The 21,279-nt window shown below is 41.2% G+C and overlaps 1 protein-coding gene across 1 annotated transcript in view; it reads left to right on the forward strand.

The window, feature by feature from the left end:
• The window catches only part of LOC110500296 (ankyrin repeat and BTB/POZ domain-containing protein BTBD11-A), a 196,431-nt gene that overhangs the window by 127,145 nt on the left and 48,007 nt on the right, over window positions 1-21,279 (forward strand). Inside the window, exons 5-6 of the mRNA XM_021577600.2 lie at window positions 1,013-1,178; window positions 9,088-9,177. Of these exons, the coding sequence (XP_021433275.2) occupies window positions 1,013-1,178; window positions 9,088-9,177 (256 nt within the window). The remainder of the gene's footprint in view (window positions 1-1,012; window positions 1,179-9,087; window positions 9,178-21,279) is intronic.

Below are 21,279 nucleotides of genomic sequence, written 5' to 3' on the forward strand. Positions count from 1 at the left end.
CTTGCATTTAAGATTAGTTGGTGACCACGGAAGGAGTGTTGTATGGCATTGAAGCTTATCTGGAAGTTTGTAATTACTAAAGGACAAGAAAGTCAAGATATTGGAGTGGCCATCACAAAGTCCTGACCTCAATCCTATAGAACATTTGTGGGCAGAACTGAAAAAGCATGTGCGAGCAAGGCGGCCAAAAACCTGACTCAATGGGAGCAATGGGCCAAAATTCACCCAACATGTTGTGGAAGGCTACCCGAAACATTTGACCCAAGATACACATTTTAAAGGCAATGCTTACAAATAATAATTGAATATGTAAACTTCTAACCCACGTATTGAAAGAAATAAAAGCTGAAAAAAAATACTCTCTATTATTCTGACATTTCGCATTCTTAAAATAAAGTGGTGATCCTCACTGACCTAAGATAGGAATTTTTACTAGGATTGAATGTCTTGAATTGTGAAAACTGAGTTTAAATGTAGTTGGCTAAGGTGTATGTAAACTTCCGACTTCAACTGTGACATATTTTGATTTTAACACTTTCTTGGTTACTACATGATTCCATATGTGTTATTTCATAGTTTCAAATCTTCACTGTTATTCTCAATGTTGAGAATAGTAACAATAAAGGAAAACCCTTGAATGAGTAGGTGTCCAAACTTTTGACTGGTACTGGATATGCACTAATCATTATTGTTTGGGTTGTTTTAATGTAAAGCATGGCCATTTAAAACACAGCTTGAATGGATACAAAAAAAATATTGAATATCTATTACTGTAATGTGTTAAAACTGCCTTGGGAAATGCACAAAACAAGTGTAGCGTTATATACCAGATCACCACACGAGATCTTGAGATCTTTAGAATCCATCATAATTTGTGGCAGATTCCCTCTTTTGATGATGTCGTAGTTTGCAATTTGATATTTATGGTAGCATTCAACATGCTATATGGATGTGTAAAATGTCAATTTGTTGAAGGAATCATGAGTATTAATCATCCTTATCCCTCCCTCAGGGCAGACGATTGCATCTTTGCCAACCGGAAGCTTGATGCGGCGTCCACAGAGGCTAAGTTTCTGCAGGACCTGGGTTTCCGCATGCTCAACTGTGGCCGGACAGACCTCGTGAAACAGGCGGCCAACCTACTGGGGCCTGATGGTATCAACAGCATGAGCGAGCAGGTCCGAGAGATACACACTTACACATATTAGACACACAAGCTCGACATGCACTTACAGTACTTACGTACATACAGTAAAAACCTTTACACACGTGACCAGATTTCTCTGTGAGCTTAAAACCTCTTTAGGAAAGGGGACGGTTGCCCCACTTGGGCAAAAAGCAGGGAAAATGCAGCGTGGCAAATTAAAACAAATTATATAAAAATCAAACTTTCATTAAATCACACATGTAAGATCCTCAATTAAAGCTACACTCGTTGTGAATCCAGGCAACATGTCAGATTTTAAAAAGGCTTTTCGGCGAAAGCATAAGAAGCTATTATCTGATTATAGCACAATAGTAAACAAAGAGGGTAGCATATTTCAACCCTGCAGGCGCTACACAAAATGCAGAAATAAAATACAAAACATGCATTACCTTTGACGAGCTTCTTTTGTTGGCACTCCAATATGTCCCATAAAAATCACAATTGGTCCTTTTGTTTGATTAATTCCGTCCATATATATCCAAACGTCCATTCATTTGACCCATTTGATCCAGAAAAAAACAGCTTCCAAAAAACGCAACGTCACTACAAAATATTTCAAAAGTTGCCTATAAACTTTGCCAAAACTACTTTTGTAACACAACTTTAGGTATTTTTAAACGTCAATAATCGATCAAATTGTAGACGGGTCTATCTGTGTTCAATACAGGAAGACAACAAATCATGCTACTTTTCACGTCTTGCGCACGCTCAACAGTGTTACCCAGTTCCTAGATGGCCTACTTCTTCGTTGCACAAATGAATAACCTCGACCAAATTCCAAAGACTGGTGACATCCAGTGGAAGCGGTAGGAACTGAAAACAGGTTCCTAAGAAATATAATCTGCCAATGAGGACTCAGTGAACGGTTAGTCCTCTGGGTTTTGCCTGCTACATAAGTTCTGTTATACTCACAGACATGATTCAAACAGTTTTAGAAACTTCAGAGTGTTTTCTATTCAAATCTACTAATAATATGCATATCTTATATTCCCGGCATGAGTAGCAGGAAGTTGAAATTGGGCACGCTATTTATCCAAAAGTGAAAATACCTTAAGAAGTTAAGTCAAATGTTAATCTTTTTATAGAAGTACCGACTCAGATTCAAAATGGTCTATCATACACTGTAGTTGGAGTAATCATGGGAATGTCATGCTGCTTCAACAGTTTATACACTTTCAGGATACTGCAAGTGGGTGTATGGAAAACTAACAGCTAACTGGACATATTTTGCATGGCTGCTTCCTTGTAAGGTAGCTTAGAGGTTAAGCACATTAGGCCAATAACTGAAAGGTTGCTGGTTTGAATACCCGAGCAGACTAGTTGAAAAATCTGTCAATATGCCCTTTAGCAAGGCACTAAACCCTAATTGCCCCTGTAAGTCGCTCTGTATACTATGAAAGTGTCTGCTAAATGATTCAAGTTAATTTTGTTTTAAAAATGATCCCAAGTAGGATAAAATGCCCTTGAAATATTTTGCTTAGATTTTCACACTTGCTAGTGAGTTCTTTGTTAATGCCCACTCACCGAAAGACTCTCACTGGAATGACTATCACTGGAATTGTACACACACACGCGCGCGCGCGCTATAACATATTCGTTTAGGGTCTTGTAAAGCATCTCTTTAATAATACTTCCTGTTGACTCGACCAAGTGACATCTCACCTATGATCATGCTGCGCCCTCGGTGTCAGCCAGTTCAGATGCAGGAGGGGTTCACCAAAACAGCTGATATAACCTAGAGGATTTAGGGAGAAGGGAGAGAGGGATGAAGTGTAGAAGAGAGACTGTTATTGTGTGTGTGGTCTCATCTGGTGTCCACACTAAGTGGCTACAGAGTACGTTAAGGACAAGCAATAGAATATAATGTTAATAGAATATACTTTATGTGATGCAGACACCTTAAGGGTTTTTTAATTAATGCATGTGAGACAGGTTCCATGTACAACAAGACAGGCACACATGGAGAAAAAGAACACAGAACAGTGTAATTACATCTGGTTATGGACACTTTTGCCAGCAATAAAGCTTCCACGGCCTGTTCCTAGGACAGTGAAAATCTGGCAATATCTGCATTCTCGACCCCTCGGTCAGCTCGCTCTCTGAAAGTAAAGAAAACAGCTTATTTTTTTATGGATATGTAAACAATTACACAGATATGACCGTTTAATCTAAAGCAGCAGCCGTTATTTTTAGGATACGTTAATACAGCCCAGTGCTGCTTCCCTGAGATGTCATCTTCGTAGGTGTCCGTTTTGACTTCCTTTGTGTCGGAAAAAAGTTGCTATAAGTACAATTATTTTTGATTGAAAATAAAAAGGTTTTGCTCTCGACAAAAAGACACATGTACCTCCATAGCAATTTGTCTGTGAATATAACCACACCTTCCTACAAACGTGCGTATGTAGAATTCTTGACAGACAACCACAGATGCTGCCATATCCTGCCAGCACGTCCACATGTGAGCGACTCAGGGGCAGAATGATGACGCGTGGAACAGGGATCATGAGATCGGAACAACAATTTGTTGCAAGTTGGGGAGGAGGGCTAATAGCCGAACAATAGACTATTCAACATTAACTAAAGAATAGTCTGATAACCGAGCTAGGTGTAAAAAAAAAACAGACCAGATTTGTCCTAACGACCAAGGGGTAGCTTGCTACTCAATGTAATAAAGTAATGACTTTTCAAATAAGTTACCTTAAACAATATGTTGGCTGACAATTTGTTAGCTATGCTGTCCTTACGAACCACATAGCATATCATTACAGCAGTATGTACCGGTATGTTAGCTAGCTACCTAACGCTAGTTGTTATACATCAAACTTGCCAGTGTATTAACTATAGGCTATCTAACTACCCAACATTTATTGAATTGATTATTCTGGTCATTCTTAGCTTAGCTAAATGGTATACTCGTTGTGCTTTCAAAATGGACATTCGGGTGCTTTCGTAAATTCGTTCTGGCTTTCTATAGGCTGGACAATACAACGAGCCAAAATTCAACCAAGGCTGAATAAACGGCTGATTAAATGGGAACACTAGCACGAGCCCATAGCAAATTAATGGAATTGAACGTTCGCAGAGCTTATTTTGACTGGAGTGATGCTTAGAATTACATAAAAAATGTATCTCTATTTTACCTCTACAATCTGTTCATCGGACGAAACTGGAAAAAAATATATTGTGTAGAAAGTAAACATCCGCACCACAATGGTGTCAACTGCGCTTATGTCTGCATAATGAAAAACTAGGGAAAAAATGTAAACTTAATGAAAAAGAGATTCTCCTGATTAAAATTATGCTCATGTAACAGTTTTGCTTCCGTCCCTCTCCTTGCCCCTACCTGGGCTCAAACCAGGGACCCTCTGCACACAGACAACAGCCACCCTCGAATGTCGGAAACCTGCTGGAACAGTGCCTCAGCAACCTGAAGAGAAGTGGGGAGACAAAGAGAGAGGGATAAAAGACATGATTTAGAGAATTTATCCATAACCACCAAAATGGTGGTAAACCCGTCAGAGGAGGAGGAGATTAGTGACAATATTAATGGTTAGATGAGACCAGGGATGCTGAGGAACAGGAAGGGGAAGGAGTTTCACTGCTGGACCGTGCCGGCGGGACTTAGTTTGGGCAAACACAGAACAGGAGTTGATGTAGCGAATAACGTCCTGCGCAAAGGTGGGCCACCAATACTTTTCGGAGAGAGATCCAACGACGACAGCTGTGTGCCCAGGTCAACAGCCGCACCCTTATCCCCATGGGAATGTAGATGCGCTCAGGAGGACATGTAGTGGGTGCAGGTTGCCTCTTCAGAGCCTGGCAAATGTCCAGATCTACATCTCAGACCACAGGTGATATGACTCGAGAGGGATCGGGAAAGGAGGTCCTCCAGCATTAGGGTGACCAGTTCGTGATTCTCATCCTCGACCATGAGATGGTGGAGTTATGACATTGGAGCCATGGGAGGCCGAGGATGATCTTGTGAGCTGGTGCACTAGTGATGAAGGAAATGTTCTCCTGCTGAATGGACTCCATTGTGAGGGTGAGTGGTCTGGTGATGGTTCCGGATCCTAGTGGCCGATTATCAAGGGCTTGAAACGGAGAGGAGAGGCACAGGTTCATGTAAAGATGTTGCCAGGTGTGCGTAATGATGGTAGTTAGAGCCAGTGATTAGTAAACCGGAGACGTTGAGCGTCTACAGGTCTCACCATATTACCCGTAGGACATTTTTCATCATCCTCCCTCTCTGGAAGGAATTCCTCCTCCACCAAAGCAGTACCGATCAACTCTGACTACTGCTTTGGGATCGCGAGATAACACCTTGATTTCATAATGCTTTGCAATGACGAGTAGATTGACCTTTGTACATTTATCTAGCATTTCCCAGGATTTTCCACAAATTCTTCCAACTTAGTCAATGGCTTTATTAATATTTATAAGACTGTAACTTTCAAATATTATAACCCCTCAAGGTGGATGTCAGTGACAAACTCTACCACAAAAGTTTATTTTGAACACTCAAATATCTCTGCACAGCAGAGCTTCAGAGTAGGCGATTAAAGCCACTACATGGGAAACAAGATCCCGGATGAACCCCCATTTTGTTACGTTCCCCATCATGAATGTCGCTCAAACATAAGAGAACTAACAAATTCACTAACCAACAGCCAAAACAAAACAGGTGGGGTTTTAGGAGACAGTCATATGTGTGTCCACTGAAAGTTTTCTAGCAACAACAACTAGAACCTAAAAAGACATTCACCATGAGCACCCACTAAGTTTGCCCAAGAAGAGGCAAATAAATGCAAAACCCACAACAAACCTAAAGACAGGAAGCAAACCAGAAAGGTGGAGCGAAACGAAATCAGGGAAATCAGATATAGGACTGTTTGTCTAGAAATAAACACAGGGAGAGCACTCTTAATTAAATAGGGGAGACGCTAGTGCCTCAACTGGCCAATTGCCAGGGGAAATGCAGAGCGCGAGATTCAAATAAAATGCTATAAAATTCAAACTTTCATTAAATCACACATGTAAGATACTGAATTAAAGCTACACTCGTTGTGAATCCAGCCAACATGTCAGATTTAAAAAATGCTTTTCGGCGAAAGCATAAGAAGCTATTATCTGATAGCCTGCACCCATCTGCACCAGCAGTAAACAAATGAGCTAACGCAACGTCACTACAAAATATTTCAAAAGTTGCCTATAAACTTTGCCAAAATAGTTCAAACTACTTTTGTAATACAACGTTAGGTATTTTTAAACGTTAATAATCGATCAAATTGTAGACGGGGCAATCTGTATTTAATACAGGAACGAAATCAAACACGTTCACGTCTTGCGCAACTCACAAAAGTGTCCCCAGTTCCGAGTTGGCCTACTTCTTCATAGAACAAAGGAATGACCTCAACCATATTCCAAAGACTGGCGACATCGTATGGAAGCGGTAGGAACTGAAAATGGGTTCCTATTAAATATCCAATGGCAAAGACAATATAGTGAACAGAGAGGGGGGGGGAAAAATCTGAACAGTTAGTCCTCGGGGTTTTGCCTGCTACATAAGTTCTGTTATACTCACAGACATGATTCAAACTGTTTTAGAAACTTCAGAGTGTTTTCTATCCAAATCTTTGACTAATATGCATATCTTATATTATTGGCATGAGTAGCAGGAAGTTGAAATTGGGCACGCTATTTATCCAAAAGTGAAAATTCTGCCATATTGCTTTAAGAGGTTATTAACCACTTGGCTACCCTGCTGCCCCGGGGTAGGCCGTCATTGTAAATAAGAATTTGAACTTTGCGACCCTTTGCCACATTTCAGGCTTCAAACATAAAGATATAAAACTGTATTTTTTTGTGAAGAATCAACAACAAGTGGGACACAATCATGAAGTGGAACGACATTTATTGGATATTTCAAACTTTTTTAACAATTCAAAAACTGAAAAATTGGGAGTGCAAAATTATTCAGCCCCTTTACTTTCAGTGCAGCAAACTCTCTCCAGAAGTTCAGTGAGGATCTCTGAATGATCCATTGTTGACCTAAATGACTAATGATGATAAATACAATCCACCTGTGTGTAATCAAGTCTCCGTATAAATGCACCTGCACTGTGATAGTCTCAGAGGTCTGTTAAAAGTGCAGAGAGCATCATGAAGAACAAGGAACACACCAGGCAGGTCCGAGATACTGTTGTGAAGAAGTTTAAAGCCGGATTTGGATACGAAAATATTTCCCAAGCTTTAAACATCCCAAGGAGCACTGTGCAAGCGATAATATTGAAATGGAAGGAGTATCAGACCACTGCAAATCTACCAAGACCTGGCCGTCCCTCTAAACTTTCAGCTCATACAAGGAGAAGACTGATCAGAGATGCAGCCAAGAGGCCCATGATCACTCTGGATGAACTGCAGAGATCTACAGCTGAGGTGGGAGACTCTGTCCATAGGACAACAATCAGTCGTATATTGCACAAATATGGCCTTTATGGAAGAGTGGCAAGAAGAAAGACATTTCTTAAAGATATCCATAAAAAGTGTTGTTTAAAGTTTGCCACAAGCCACCTGGGAGACACACCAAACATGTGGAAGAAGGTGCTCTGGTCAGATGAAACCAAAACTGAACTTTTTGGCAACAATGCAAAACGTTATGTTTGGCGTAAAAGCAACACAGCTGAACACACCACCCCCACTGTCAAACATGGTGGTGGCAGCATCATGGTTTGGGCCTGCTTTTCTTCAGCAGGGACAGGGAAGATGTTTACAATTGATGGGAAGATGGATGGAGCCAAATACAGGACCATTCTGGAAGAAAACCTGATGGAGTCTGCAAAAGACCTGAGACTGGGACGGAGATTTGTCTTCCAACAAGACAATGATCCAAAACATAAAGCAAAATCTACAAGGGAATGGTTCAAAAATAAACATATCCAGGTGTTAGAATGGCCAAGTCAAAGTCCAGACCTGAATCCAATCGAGAATCTGTGGAAAGAACTGAAAACTGTTCACAAATGCTCTCCATCCAACCTCACTGAGCTCGAGCTGTTTTGCAAGGAGGAATGGGAAAACATTTCAGTCTCTCGATGTGCAAAACTGATAGAGACATACCCCAAGCGACTTACAGCTGTAATCGCAGGAAAAAGGTGGCGCTACAAAGTATTAACTTAAGGGGGCTGAATAATTTTGCACGCCCAATTTTTCAGTTTTTGATTTGTTAAAAAAGTTTGAAAAATCCAATAAATGTTGTTCAACTTCATGATTGTGTCCCACTTGTTGTTGATTCTTCACAAAAAATACAGTTTTATATCTTTATGTTTGAAGCCTGAAATGTGGCAAAAGGTCGCAAAGTTCAAGGGGGCCGAATACTTTCGCAAGGCACTGTACATGTTTACTGACCTCAAGGAATTGTGAATTGATAGTCAACAACAATACATCTGCCCATAAGGTAATTTCTGTTTGCTGTCATGTCCAACCGAGACAGTCTGTTCAATTACAATAAGTGCCTTTGACAGGTCAATAAACAGGTCTAAACAATGCTGCTTTTTATCTAGCGAGCATACAATATCATTGACGTCAATGGATGCAGCTGAGATGGTACTTTGACCTTGTCAAAATCCTTGTTAATATGTATTTAGGATATATTTGCTGGTTAAGAAGGAGCGAAGTTGAGAGTTTATCAATGATTCGAAAAGCTTTTATATATGGCAGTAGTTATTTAGGTTGCTAAGGGTTTCCGACCTTGTGATGAAGAAGTACAGTGTCCACACTTTAGGAATACTGAATCCCTGAAATTGGGACCATATGGTCCTGTAAGAGTCACCTCTGCAAGTGACTGTGAATCTGTCACCCCTTTTCTCTCCATCTCTCCCCTCTAGGGGATGACACCACTCATGTATGCCTGTGTGCGGGGAGACGAGGCCATGGTTAAGATGCTGCTGGACACTGGGGCCGACATCAACAGTGAGGTCAGTGCTTCCAAACAATATGTCCCCCGGGAACACAGTGATAAATAAATAGGTGGGATATTGTTGGGATGGTGTGGAGAGAAGCAGACAACCCCTGTCTTGTGTTGTAACATGTTTCTTGTTTCCTTTTTCTTGCATTATTTTACCTGCGTTTGAAATGTGTGTGTAGTGTTGGTAGCATTTTACATTAAGTGCCTACATCCTGCAAAGAAACCTGTTTGTGTTATCGTACAATTGCCAACTCCTTGTCTCTCATTGTCATGCCAAATATCTTTGGCTTTACAGTCAGAGATGAGCAAAGTACTATCTTGTTAAAATCACCAAATACTCTAAAGACCAATGTATCAAAATAAAATACTAAATACTTTAGCAAAGAATTGTTTTAATCCAAATAGTTATTGTATGAATTTTGTATTTTCAAAATACATAATCAATTTGCAAGTACACGCTTTCCCTACAACAACATACTCGGTAATGGTAACACATTTTTGGTTTCAATTGCTACGACTGTGATATGTGTTTGCTCATCTGCCATAGTTGATTGAATCGACTGTAATTAAATCATATCAAGTGTTAACTGGATGCTCCGGTCAACTGTAAGTGCATTTATTGTGAAGTGGAAATGTCTAGGAGCAACAATGGCTCAGCCGTGAAGTGATACAAGCGCACAGAACGGGACAGCTAGAGCGCGTAGCGCGTAAAATTGAAATGGTTTTCCATGGCCGAGCAGTTGCACACAAGCCTAAGATCACCATGTGCAATGCCAAGCATTGGCTGTAGTGGTGAAAACATATTCTGTAGCATTGAAGGTCCCCAAGAACACAATGGCCTCCATCACTTAAATGGAAGAAGTTTGGAACATCCAAGACTCTTCCTAGAGCTGGCCATGCAGCCAAACTGAGCAATCAGGGGAGAAGGGCCTTGGTCAGGAAGGTGACCAAGAACTCGATGGTAACTCTGACAGAGCTCCAGAGTTACTCAGTGGAGATGGGATAACCTTCCAAAAGGACAACAGTCTCCGCAGCACTCCACCAACCGGGCCTTTATGGTAGAGTGGCCAGACAGAAGCCACTCTTCAGTAAAAGGCACATGACAGAGGAAGCCACTCTTCACATGACAGACAAAGCTACTTTTCACATGACAGACAGAGGCCACTCTAAGGTAAAAGGAACATGACGACTCTTTTCTCTCTATATATCAATGCTGTCGCTTTTGTTGTTAGTGATTCTCTGATCCATCTCTATGCAGACGACACCATTCTGTATACTTCTTGCCCTTCTTTAAACACTGTAATAAGAAACCTACAAATGAGCTTCAATGCCATACAACATTCCTTCCGAGGCCTCCTACTGTTTTTAAATGCAAGTAAAACTAGTTGCATGCTCTACAACCGATAGCTGCCCGCACACTCCCACCCGACTAGCATCACTACTCTGGACTGTTCTGACTTAGACTATGTGGTCAACTACAAATACCTAGGTGTCTGGTTAGACTGTAACTCTTCTTCCAGACTCAAATTAACCTCACTAGTGTAGGGGCACTATTTTCACCTCCGGATGAAAAGCGGGCCCAAAGTAAACTGCCTGTTACTCAGGCTCAGAAGCTAGGATATGCATATAATTGGTAGATTTGGATAGACAACACTCTAACGTTTCCAAAACTGTTCAAATAACGTGAGTATAACAGAACTGATATGGCAGGCAAAAACCTGAGAAATATCCATCCAGGAAGTGGGATGTTTTTATATCTGTAATTTTCTATTGAATGCCATTACAGTATCCATTGACTTAGGACTCAAATTGCACTTCCTATGGCTTCCACTAGATGTCAACAGTCTTTAGAAATGGTTTCAGGCTTGTATTCTGAAAAATGAGGGAGTAAGACCACTCTAAGTGGATAGTAGAAAGTCCCCAGACCTGTTTGCTGCTGGTGGCCGAGAGTGTGCCTTTCTTGTTTTTCTTTTATATTGACGAAGCTATTGTCCGGGTGAAATATTATTTATTATTTGGACCAGAAACAACCCGAGGATTGATTTATGAACACCGTTTGACATGTTTCTACGAACTTTACAGATACTATTTGGATTTTTCGTCTGCCTGTTGTGACTGACTTTGAGCCATTGGATTACTGAACAAAACGCGCCAACAGAACGGAGGTTTTTGGATATAAAGAGGGACTTTATTGAACAAAACAAACATGTATTGTGTGACTGGGAGTCTTTTGAGTGCAACCATACGAAGATCATCAAAGGTAACTGATTAATTTTATTGCTGTTTCTGACTTTTGTGACTAGTCTACTTGGCTGGTAACTTGCACTCAAAAGACTCCCAGTCACACAATACATGTTTGTTTTGTTCAATAAAGTCCAACTTTATATCCAAAAACCTCCGTTCTGTTGGCGCGTTTTGTTCAGTAATCCAATGGCTCAAAGTCAGTCACAACAGGCAGACGAAAAATCCAAATAGTATCTGTAAAGTTCGTATGTAATGATTTGTCTGCTGAGCGCTGTCCTCAGATAATCGCATGGTATGCTTTCGCCGTAAAGCCTTTTTGAAAGCTGACATGGCGCCTGGATTAACAAGAAGTTAAGCTTTATTTTGATGGATAACACATATTTTCAAGTTAAATATTTGAATTGCGTATTTTTGTATTTCGCGCACTGCAATTTCACTGGATGTTGGCCAGGTGGAACGCTACCGTCCCAGGTACCCATAAGAATGTAGCATCTACAATCCAAAATTACATCTAGAATCGGCTTCCTATTTTGTAAAACAAATGCTTCTTCATGCTTCCAAACATACCCTCGTAAACTGACTATCCTACCGATCCTTGACTTCGGCGATGTCATTTACAAACGAACCTCCAACATTCTACTCAGCAAACTGGATGTAGTCTATCACAGTGCCATCTGTTATGTCACCAAAGCCCCATATACTACCCACCACCGCAACCTGTATGCTCTTGTTGGCTAGACCTCACTACATATTCGTCTGCAAACCCACTGGCTCCAGGTCATCTATAAGTCTTTGCTAGGTAAAGCCCCGCCTTATCTCAGCTCACTGGTTACCATTGCAACATCCACCCATAGCACGCGCTCCAGCAGGTATATTGCACTGGTCATCCCCAAAGCCAACACTTCCTTTGGCCGCCTTTCTTTCCAGTTCTCTGCTATCAATGACAGGAACGAATTCCAAAAATCAATGAAGCTGGAGTTTTAGATCTCCCTCTCTAGCTTTAAGCATCAGCTGTCAGAGCAGCTTACCGATCACCGTACCTGTACACAGCCATCTGTATAAAGCACACCCAACTACCTCATCCCTAAATTATTAATTACACTCTTGCTTTACATGCACCCCAGTATCTCTACTTGCACATCATCATCTGCACATCTATCACTCGAGTGTTAATGCTAAATTATTATTATTTCGCCGCTATGGCCTATTTATTGCCTACCTCCCTACTCTTCTACATTTGCACACACTGTACATAGATTTTTATATTTTTTATGTTGTGTTATTGACTGTACGTTTATTTATGTGTAACCCTGTTGATTTTTCCGCACTGCTTTGCTTCATCTTGGCCAGGTCGCAGTTGTAAATTATAACTTGTTCTCAACTGGCCTACCTGGTTAAATAAAGGTGAAATATATATACAGTGGGGCAAAAAAGTATTTAGTCAGCCACCAATTGTGCAAGTTCTCCCACTTAAAAAGATGAGAGAGGCCTGAAATGTTCATCATAGGTACACTTCACCCATGACAGACAAAATTAGAAAAAAAATCCAGAAAATCACATTGTAGGATTTGTAATGAATTTATTTGCAAAATATGGTGGAAAATAAGTATTTGGCTAGAAGGCCGGTGACGTCGAACCGCCAAACGCCGCTCGAACAAGGAGAGGGACCGGCAAAAGTTGTGACAGTACTGACTAAAGAGTCTGAATGCTTATGTAAAATGTCATATCATTTTTTATTTTTTATGAATGTGCAAACATTTCTAAAAACCTGTTTTTGCTTTGTCATTATGGGGTATTGTGTGTAGATTGATAAGGAAAAAGTAAAGTAACAATGTGGAAAAAGTCAAGGGGTCTGAATACTTTCTGAATCCAATGTATATACACAGCAAATTGTCCAGTGTTCCCCACATTGTAAAAACATTTTTACGGTAACTTACTGGTTACTGTAAGGGAACACCCCCCTGAAATGGACAAAAATGAATGGGAAGTCATTGGCACTGGACAAACCATATAAACGGTGTCCAATATCACCCAATTCGGCGTCGTTTCGTGTAAAGTTGATTGCAAATGCCATATGGCAAATGCCAGTTGTAACACTTTAAAAATCCAACAGGTGGCGAGCGCGCTCCACCGTGGTTTTTCATATTGCAAATGCAACACAAGTCAACATCCAAAAGCAAAATTTTGAAAAAGTTATTTTTTTTTCAAAAACTTATCACCCCCCAAAAAAGTGCTTTCTGGACCGTTTTTCGAAATTCTTTCGTTTTTTGTGTCAATTACACATGTATAAGAACTGTATCAACATACTTTTGTCCAAATTTATTATCATAATTTTTATTTTTTTTACTTGTGCATAAGGTTTTCTCCATTTGGAATATGATTTCATAGGAAGTCAAAAGTCAAAGTCAAAAGTCACTTTTTCTTTGGCCAAATAACATAAGAAATTTGACATGCTCAAAAATCCTTTAGAAATGCACAATTGACTGGCCGGGCAGTGATAGTTGTTCCCTTCCATCACTCGTTGTGTTTATTTTATTTTATTTTTATTTCACCTTTATTTAACCAGGTAGGCAAGTTGAGAACAAGTTCTCATTTACAATTGCGACCTGGCCAAGATAAAGCAAAGCAGTTCGACACATACAACGACACAGAGTTACACATGGAGTAAAACAAACATACAGTCAATAATACAGTATAAACAAGTCTATATACGATGTGAGCAAATGAGGTGAGATAAGGGAGGTAAAGGCAAAAAAAGGCCATGGTGGCAAAGTAAATACAATATAGCAAGTAAAACACTGGAATGGTAGATTTGCAATGGAAGAATGTGCAAAGTAGAAATAAAAATAATGGGGTGCAAAGGAGCAAAATAAATTAATTAATTAAATACAGTAGGGAAAGAGGTAGTTGTTTGGGCTAAATTATAGGTGGGCTATGTACAGGTGCAGTAATCTGTGAGCTGCTCTGACAGATGGTGCTTAAAGCTAGTGAGGGAGATAAGCGTTTCCAGTTTCAGAGAGTGTGCTACAGGTGGGAGATGCAATGGTGACCAGCGAGCTGAGATAAGGGGGGATTTTACCTAGCAGGGTCTTGTAGATGACATGGAGCCAGTGGGTTTGGCGATGAGTATGAAGCGAGGGCCAGCCAACGAGGGCGTACAGGTCGCAATGGTGGGTAGTATATGGGGCTTTGGTGACAAAACGGATTGCACTGTGATAGACTGCATCCAATTTGTTGAGTAGGGTATTGGAGGCTATTTTGTAAATGACATTGCCAAAGTCGAGGATTGGTAGGATGGTCAGTTTTACAAGGGTATGTTTGGCAGCATGAGTGAAGGATGCTTTGTTGCGAAATAGAAAGCCAATTCTAGATTTAACTTTGGATTGGAGATGTTTGATATGGGTCTGGAAGGAGAGTTTACAGTCTAACCAGACACCTAAGTATTTGTAGTTGTCCACGTATTCTAAGTCAGAGACCTCCAGAGTAGTGATGTTGGACAGGCGGGTAGGTGCAGGTAGCGATCGGTAAAGAGCATGCATTTAGTTTTACTTGTATTTAAGAGCAATTGGAGGCCACGGAAGGAGAGTTGTATGGCATTGAAGCTTGCCTGGAGGGTTGTTAACACAGTGTCCAAAGAAGGGCCAGAAGTATACAGAATGGTGTAGTCTGCGTAGAGGTGGATCAGAGACTCACCAGCAGCAAGAGCGACCTCATTGATGTATACAGAGAAGAGAGTCGGTCCAAGAATTGAACCCTGTGGCACCCCCATAGAGACTGCCAGAGGTCCGGACAGCAGACCCTCCGATTTGACACACTGAACTCTATCAGAGAAGTAGTTGGTGAACCAGGCGAGGCAATCATTTGAGAAACCAAGGCTGTCGAGTCTGCCGATGAGGATGTGGTGATTGACAGAGTCGAAAGCCTTGGCCAGATCAATGAATACGGCTGCACAGTAATGTTTCTTATCGATGGCGGTTAAGATATCATTTAGGACCTTGAGCGTGGCTGAGGTGCACCCATGACCAGCTCTGAAACCAGATTGCATAGCAGAGAAGGTACGGTGAGATTCGAAATGGTCGGTAATCTGTTTGTTGACTTGGCTTTCGAAGACCTTAGAAAGGCATGGTACGATGGATATAGGTCTGTAGCAGTTTGGGTCAAGAGTGTCCCCCCCTTTGAAGAGGGGGATGACCGCAGCTGCTTTCCAATCTTTGGGAATCTCAGACGACACGAAAGAGAGGTTGAACAGGCTAGTAATAGGGGTGTCAACAATTTAGGCAGATCATTTTAGAAAGAAAGGGTCCAGATTGTCTATCCCGGCTGATTTGTAGGGGTCCAGATTTTGCAGCTCATTCAGAACATCAGCTGAACGGATTTGGGAGAAGGAGAAATGGGGAAGGCTTGGGCGAGTTGCTGTGGGGGGTGCAGTGCTGTTGACCAGGGTAGGAGTAGCCAGGTGGAAAACATGGCCAGTTGTAGAAAAATGCTTATTGAAATTCTCAATTATGGTGGATTTATCAGTGGTGACAGTGTTTCCTATCTTCAGTGCAGTGGGCAGCTGGGAGGAGGTGTTTTTATTCTCCATGGACTTTACAGTGTCCCATAACTTATTTGAGTTAGTGTTGCAGGAAGCAAATTTCAGCTTGAAAAAGCTAGCCTTGGCTTTTCTAACTGCCTGTGTATAATGGTTTCTAGCTTCCCTGAACAGCTGCATATCACGGGGGCTGTTCGATGCTAATACAGAACGCCATAGGATGTTTTTGTGTTGGTTAAGGGCAGTCAGGTCTGGGGAGAACCAAGGGCTATATCTGTTCCTGGTTCTAAATTTCTTGAATGGGGCATGTTTATTTAAGATGGTTAGGAAGGCATTTAAAAAAAATATCCAGTGTTGATTTCATCATGTCCATTTGGTGATGTTTTATTCACTATTGAATCATATTGCAAATGCACGTGCTATAAGTCACATCCTCATTGGGGTATGCTTTTACAGAATCCTGAGTTTTAAATCTTTACGTTAAGAACTGACTTATTTACACAGGGTTGAATGCACTACGTCTATCAAACTGCAGGCAAGGTATGGGTAAACACTTTTAGGGTGATTTTAACCACTTCCGGTTGGTCCAGGTAGCTTAGAATCGACACAGGTAGACCTCATAGTGGCCTGATGGACTGTTATCGAAGACAGGCTCATAAGGCATTCATAACCCACATAGGCCTGAGGTTGAAATTAGGGGTACAGGCAATGTACTCCTATGGGGAGAGAAGTCATTGTAATCTGTGAGATCAAAAAAACCTGTTTTACTGTTAAGGGTTAATGCCACACGGTCAAGGTTAGGCTTGCAAAGATCGGGAGGACCTTAGGAACATTAATGTGGTTGAATTGTCCTTCTAAACCTAACGGTTCCGCCGCTGTCACCCAAAAGCAAATGACGTTGTGGTGCAGGCTTCATTTTGGGCCTACTTTTCTAATGGTCGCTGCGCTTAGACCGAGCGAGCTACGGTCAAGCGGGATATCTCGTTGAACTCGGCACGGCCTAGAGATTATGGTAATGCCATTGCCTGCTCTCTGTGTCTTTAAGCACCGCACTTTTTCACTCCATCCTTGCTGTGTGTGTGTGTGTGTGAGAGCTTTTCTTTGACATCTGTTGGGAGAAATTACTGATTTACAGTTCAGGAGGGTTACCTAGTCACACATATGACATTTTGGAGAGATGTGACTTTTTTAACCCTTCAAAACAAAACTGTTTGATGTAAACACCTTCTTTTAACTGTTAAGGGTTAATGCCACACGGTCAAGGTTAGGCTTGCACGGATTGGGAGGACCTTAGGAACGTACCTGATGTCGAATTGTGCTTCTCACCCTAACGGTTCTCTCACTGTCACCCAAAAGCAAATTACATTGAGGGCCAGGCTTAATTTTGAGCCTTCTTTTTTTCAAGGTCGCTGCACTTAGAGCGAGCTACGGTCAAGCGGGGCGTCTCGTTGAACTCGGCACAGTCTGGAGACTATGGTGATGCCATTTTTTGTGTTGATTTCAGAATGCCATTTTGGTGATGGTCTCTCTCCTTTGAACCTGTCTACGATACTGGTTCCCAATTGGGGATCAACCCTCCCACGTTCAGCTGAAACGGTGGCGCATGGAACGCAAAAATATTCTTAAAAATATTTAACCTCCACACATTAACAAGTCCAATAGCTCAAATGAAAGATAAACACCTTGTTCATCTAGCCAGCAAGTCAGATTTCTAAAATGTTTTACGGCGAAAACATAGCACATATATATGTAAAACCACCACCAGACACAGCTCATTTCAATAGCCAAAACATGCAATCAACAAACGCAGGATTAAAAAATAAATCGCTCACTAACCTTTTGAAAATCTTCATCAGATGACAGTAATATGACATATTACACAGTACATATTTTTTTTTTCAATAATATGCCATTTATATCCATAAATGTCCATTTACAGTGAGTTCACCTTCAGAAATTACTCAAAAATGCCCGCAGGAAATCTATGTAGCGCGGCAAGATAACGTAAATAGACATCATAAACTTTGACTAAATATACATGTTCTACATATAGTTAGAAAGATACACTGCTTCTTTATGCAACCGCTGTGTTAGATTTATTTTTAACGTTACAGAAATCGCACACTATTCCATATGCTGAGACAGCGCTCAGTTCCAAGCTACATTTCCACGTAATGTTGGAGTCAACAGAAACACAGATTTAAGCATAAATATTCCCTTACCTTCGATGGTCTTCGTTCAGAATGTTCTGGAAGGCTTCATACTTACCCAATACATCGTTTGGTTTCAAGTCTTGCGTCTTTGTATTAGCTACTGCTAATAACATCAGCTGAAATGCACCCAAAACGTCCTCTGGTCCGGATAAGTTGCGCATCAAAACATCAAAATTACACATTATATGTCGACTAAACAGGTCAAACTAAGTGCAGAAGCAAGCTTTATGATGTTTTAGACATGCAAAACAAACTTCAATTCAATCGGCCATCGTCTGCCCTTCTCTTGAGTGCTGGAAACAAAGGAATGGCTGGGACCAATTCGCGCCCATACGCACAGCCTATTCTCTCGTGGCACGCACTAATTTCACTCCCATAGGGTCAATTCTCGCGGGATTTGAACGATTTGAAGCTCTAATGAAAGAGGACAGAGGAAGAGATAGAAAGAGATAGAAAGTGTCCCCAGAATCATAGCTCGTTGGGAAGGGTGGGGGCCATGACGTCAAAGTTGCTCCAACTTTCATGGCCACAAAAACTAGTTTGGAAGAATGCCTGCCCTGTGAGTTCTGCTATACTTACAGACATAATTCCAACGGTTTTAGAATCTTTAGAGTGTTTTCTATCCAATAATAATTTTTATTTGCATATATTAGCAATTTTTGACAGATTTTTTTTCCAGTTTACTAGGGTTACCCAATCTCTCCAAAGGGGGCGTATGTCTGCCATATCCTTAACAGGTTTTAAACATATTGCAAATGTACAAAAGTCAACTAGCAAGTCAGTGTCCATCAGTCAATTAGATGTCATTCTGACATCAAACTGATATCAATTGACACCAAACCCACTTTTTCCAAATCATTTAGAAGCCAACTATCACATATGTCAGAGCAGGCCCATAATTCACAGCGCCTTCAGTTTAAAACATAATAAAAACGTAAAACACATAGTTACGTTCTAGCTGCGGGTCCAGGTTGGACATTATGTGTAGGCCTATGTGAGGCGACCCCGAATCCCGAGTTTCGGCTCGATAGGTCCTTCGGTGCCCGAGTAAAACCCTAATTGGTGCTGAAAATGCACTTTTTTCCATGCCTTGCTATGGGGTCCTTGAATGAGCTATCGGACAGAAACGTTGGGGTCCGTCTCTATGGGCTGAGCCGGTTTCAATGCACCTAGTCTTGTGTCTCTGAGACTTTTCTAAATGTCGTCATTTTTGTAATGGTCAAAATGAATTGAAGTCATTGCAAATGTACGAGGCTGTTTCTCGGTCTGAGAAGCTTCTAGAGCCACCTAACTCACCATGCACTATCGACCTGAGGTCTAGAACAGGTTTCTAAAGTTTCGGAACTCTAGGTCTGACGGTTCTTTTTTAGCTCGAACAAAGCTAACTATTGCAGGCACTGTCTGTCTCTACAGACAGGTAGACCTCATAGTGGTCTGATGGACTGTCATAGAAGACAGGTTCATAAGGCATTCATAACCCACATAGGCTTCAGGTTGAATTTAGAGGTGCAGGCAATGTATTCCTATGGGGAGAGAAGTCAATGCAAACTGTTTGATGTAAACACCTTCTTTTAACTGTTAAGGGTTAATGCCACACGGTCAAGGTTAGGCTTGCACGGATCGGAAGGACCTTAGGAACGTACCTGAGGTCGAATTGTGCTTCTCACCCTAACGGTTCTCTCACTGTCACCCAAAAGCAAATGACATTGTGGGGCAGGCTTCATTTTGGGCCTACTTTTCTAATGGTCGCTGCGCTTAGACCGAGCGAGCTACGGTCAAACGGGATATCTCGTTGAACTCGGCATGGCCTAGGGATTATGGTAATGCCATTGCCTGCTCTCTGTGTCTTTAAGAACTGCACTTTGTCACTCCATCCTTGCTGTGTGTGTGTGTGAGAGCTTTTCTTTGACATCTGTTGGGAGAAATGACTGACTTACAGTTTATGGGGGTTGTATGAAGTTTTGAAAAGATCTGACCTTTTTAACCCTTGGAAACTGCCACTATGACACTATAAATAAACTCATATCCTGATTCGGGTAGGCCTTTACAGAATCCTGAGTTTAAAGTCTTTACGTTAAGAACTGAGTTATTTACGGAGGGTTTAGTATGTGTGTGTTATTTCAGAAAATCATAGAAAATCACAAAAATCTCGCAGAGCTCCGCAGCACACTTTAAAAAGATTTGTATGAACACCCTGCACCTGGATCAGTAACTGTTGAAAAAAAAAACCTATCTTTGAACATCATCAATTTGTCATTGTACGATTTCTCTTAAATGACGATAGATAAATTGCTGGTTCCTTTTTTATTGACACCGGAGGCTCCTTGACCTTGACCTGAAGTGGAAAAATAATTTCTCTATTTTCATTTTGGACCTTTAATCCCAGAGAAATGGCCATAACTCAAAAGCCGTTGAGGCCTAGACGCCATCTTGTTCGGGGCCAACTGCCCATTATGCCAAACCTACGCTCACCAAGTTTCGGCTTCAAAATATTTTCAGTTTTGGAGATAAGGCCCCGTCGTGATTCGTGATGTTTTGTACAATTGCAATATGATTGCTTATGCCCTCTTGTGGGATTTTCCGGGACAGCGGAAAAATGAACAAAATTTGATTATTTTATAAAACGGAAACCCGAGAGAAAGTCCGAGAAAGTTTATTTGATGACTTCCCGGTAGGTCCGGCCCTACCGCACGGCCCAACGCCGACCGCAAATTTTACAAACGTTTTCGGACGTCTAGTAAGGGACCGTACATTTGCAATATGGACTTTCTCACTAACCATACAGCAAATGTCAAAATGTTCCCTTAAAACCTCTTCATCCTACCCCCTCCTTTTTCAAACATTCTGTTAAAAATCGCGCAACATTTCAGCGTCCTGCCAGGAATATAGTATATGCATATGATTAGTATGCGTGGATAGAAAACACTCTGAAGTTTCTAAAACTGGTTAAATCACGGCTGTGACTATAACAGAGCGTGTGTTTCATCGAAAAGCGCAAGAAAAACTGGTCACTGAAAGCTGAAAAAAGTGTCCATGCGCCCCTTTCATGGATTGTTTAAAGGAAACCACATTTAATATGGACACGGGTGCAGTTCAGCTTCCACACGATGTCGCCAAAAAC

The sequence above is a fragment of the Oncorhynchus mykiss genome, chromosome 21, assembly GCF_013265735.2.
Source record: "Oncorhynchus mykiss isolate Arlee chromosome 21, USDA_OmykA_1.1, whole genome shotgun sequence".
Classification (NCBI taxonomy): domain Eukaryota; kingdom Metazoa; phylum Chordata; class Actinopteri; order Salmoniformes; family Salmonidae; genus Oncorhynchus; species Oncorhynchus mykiss.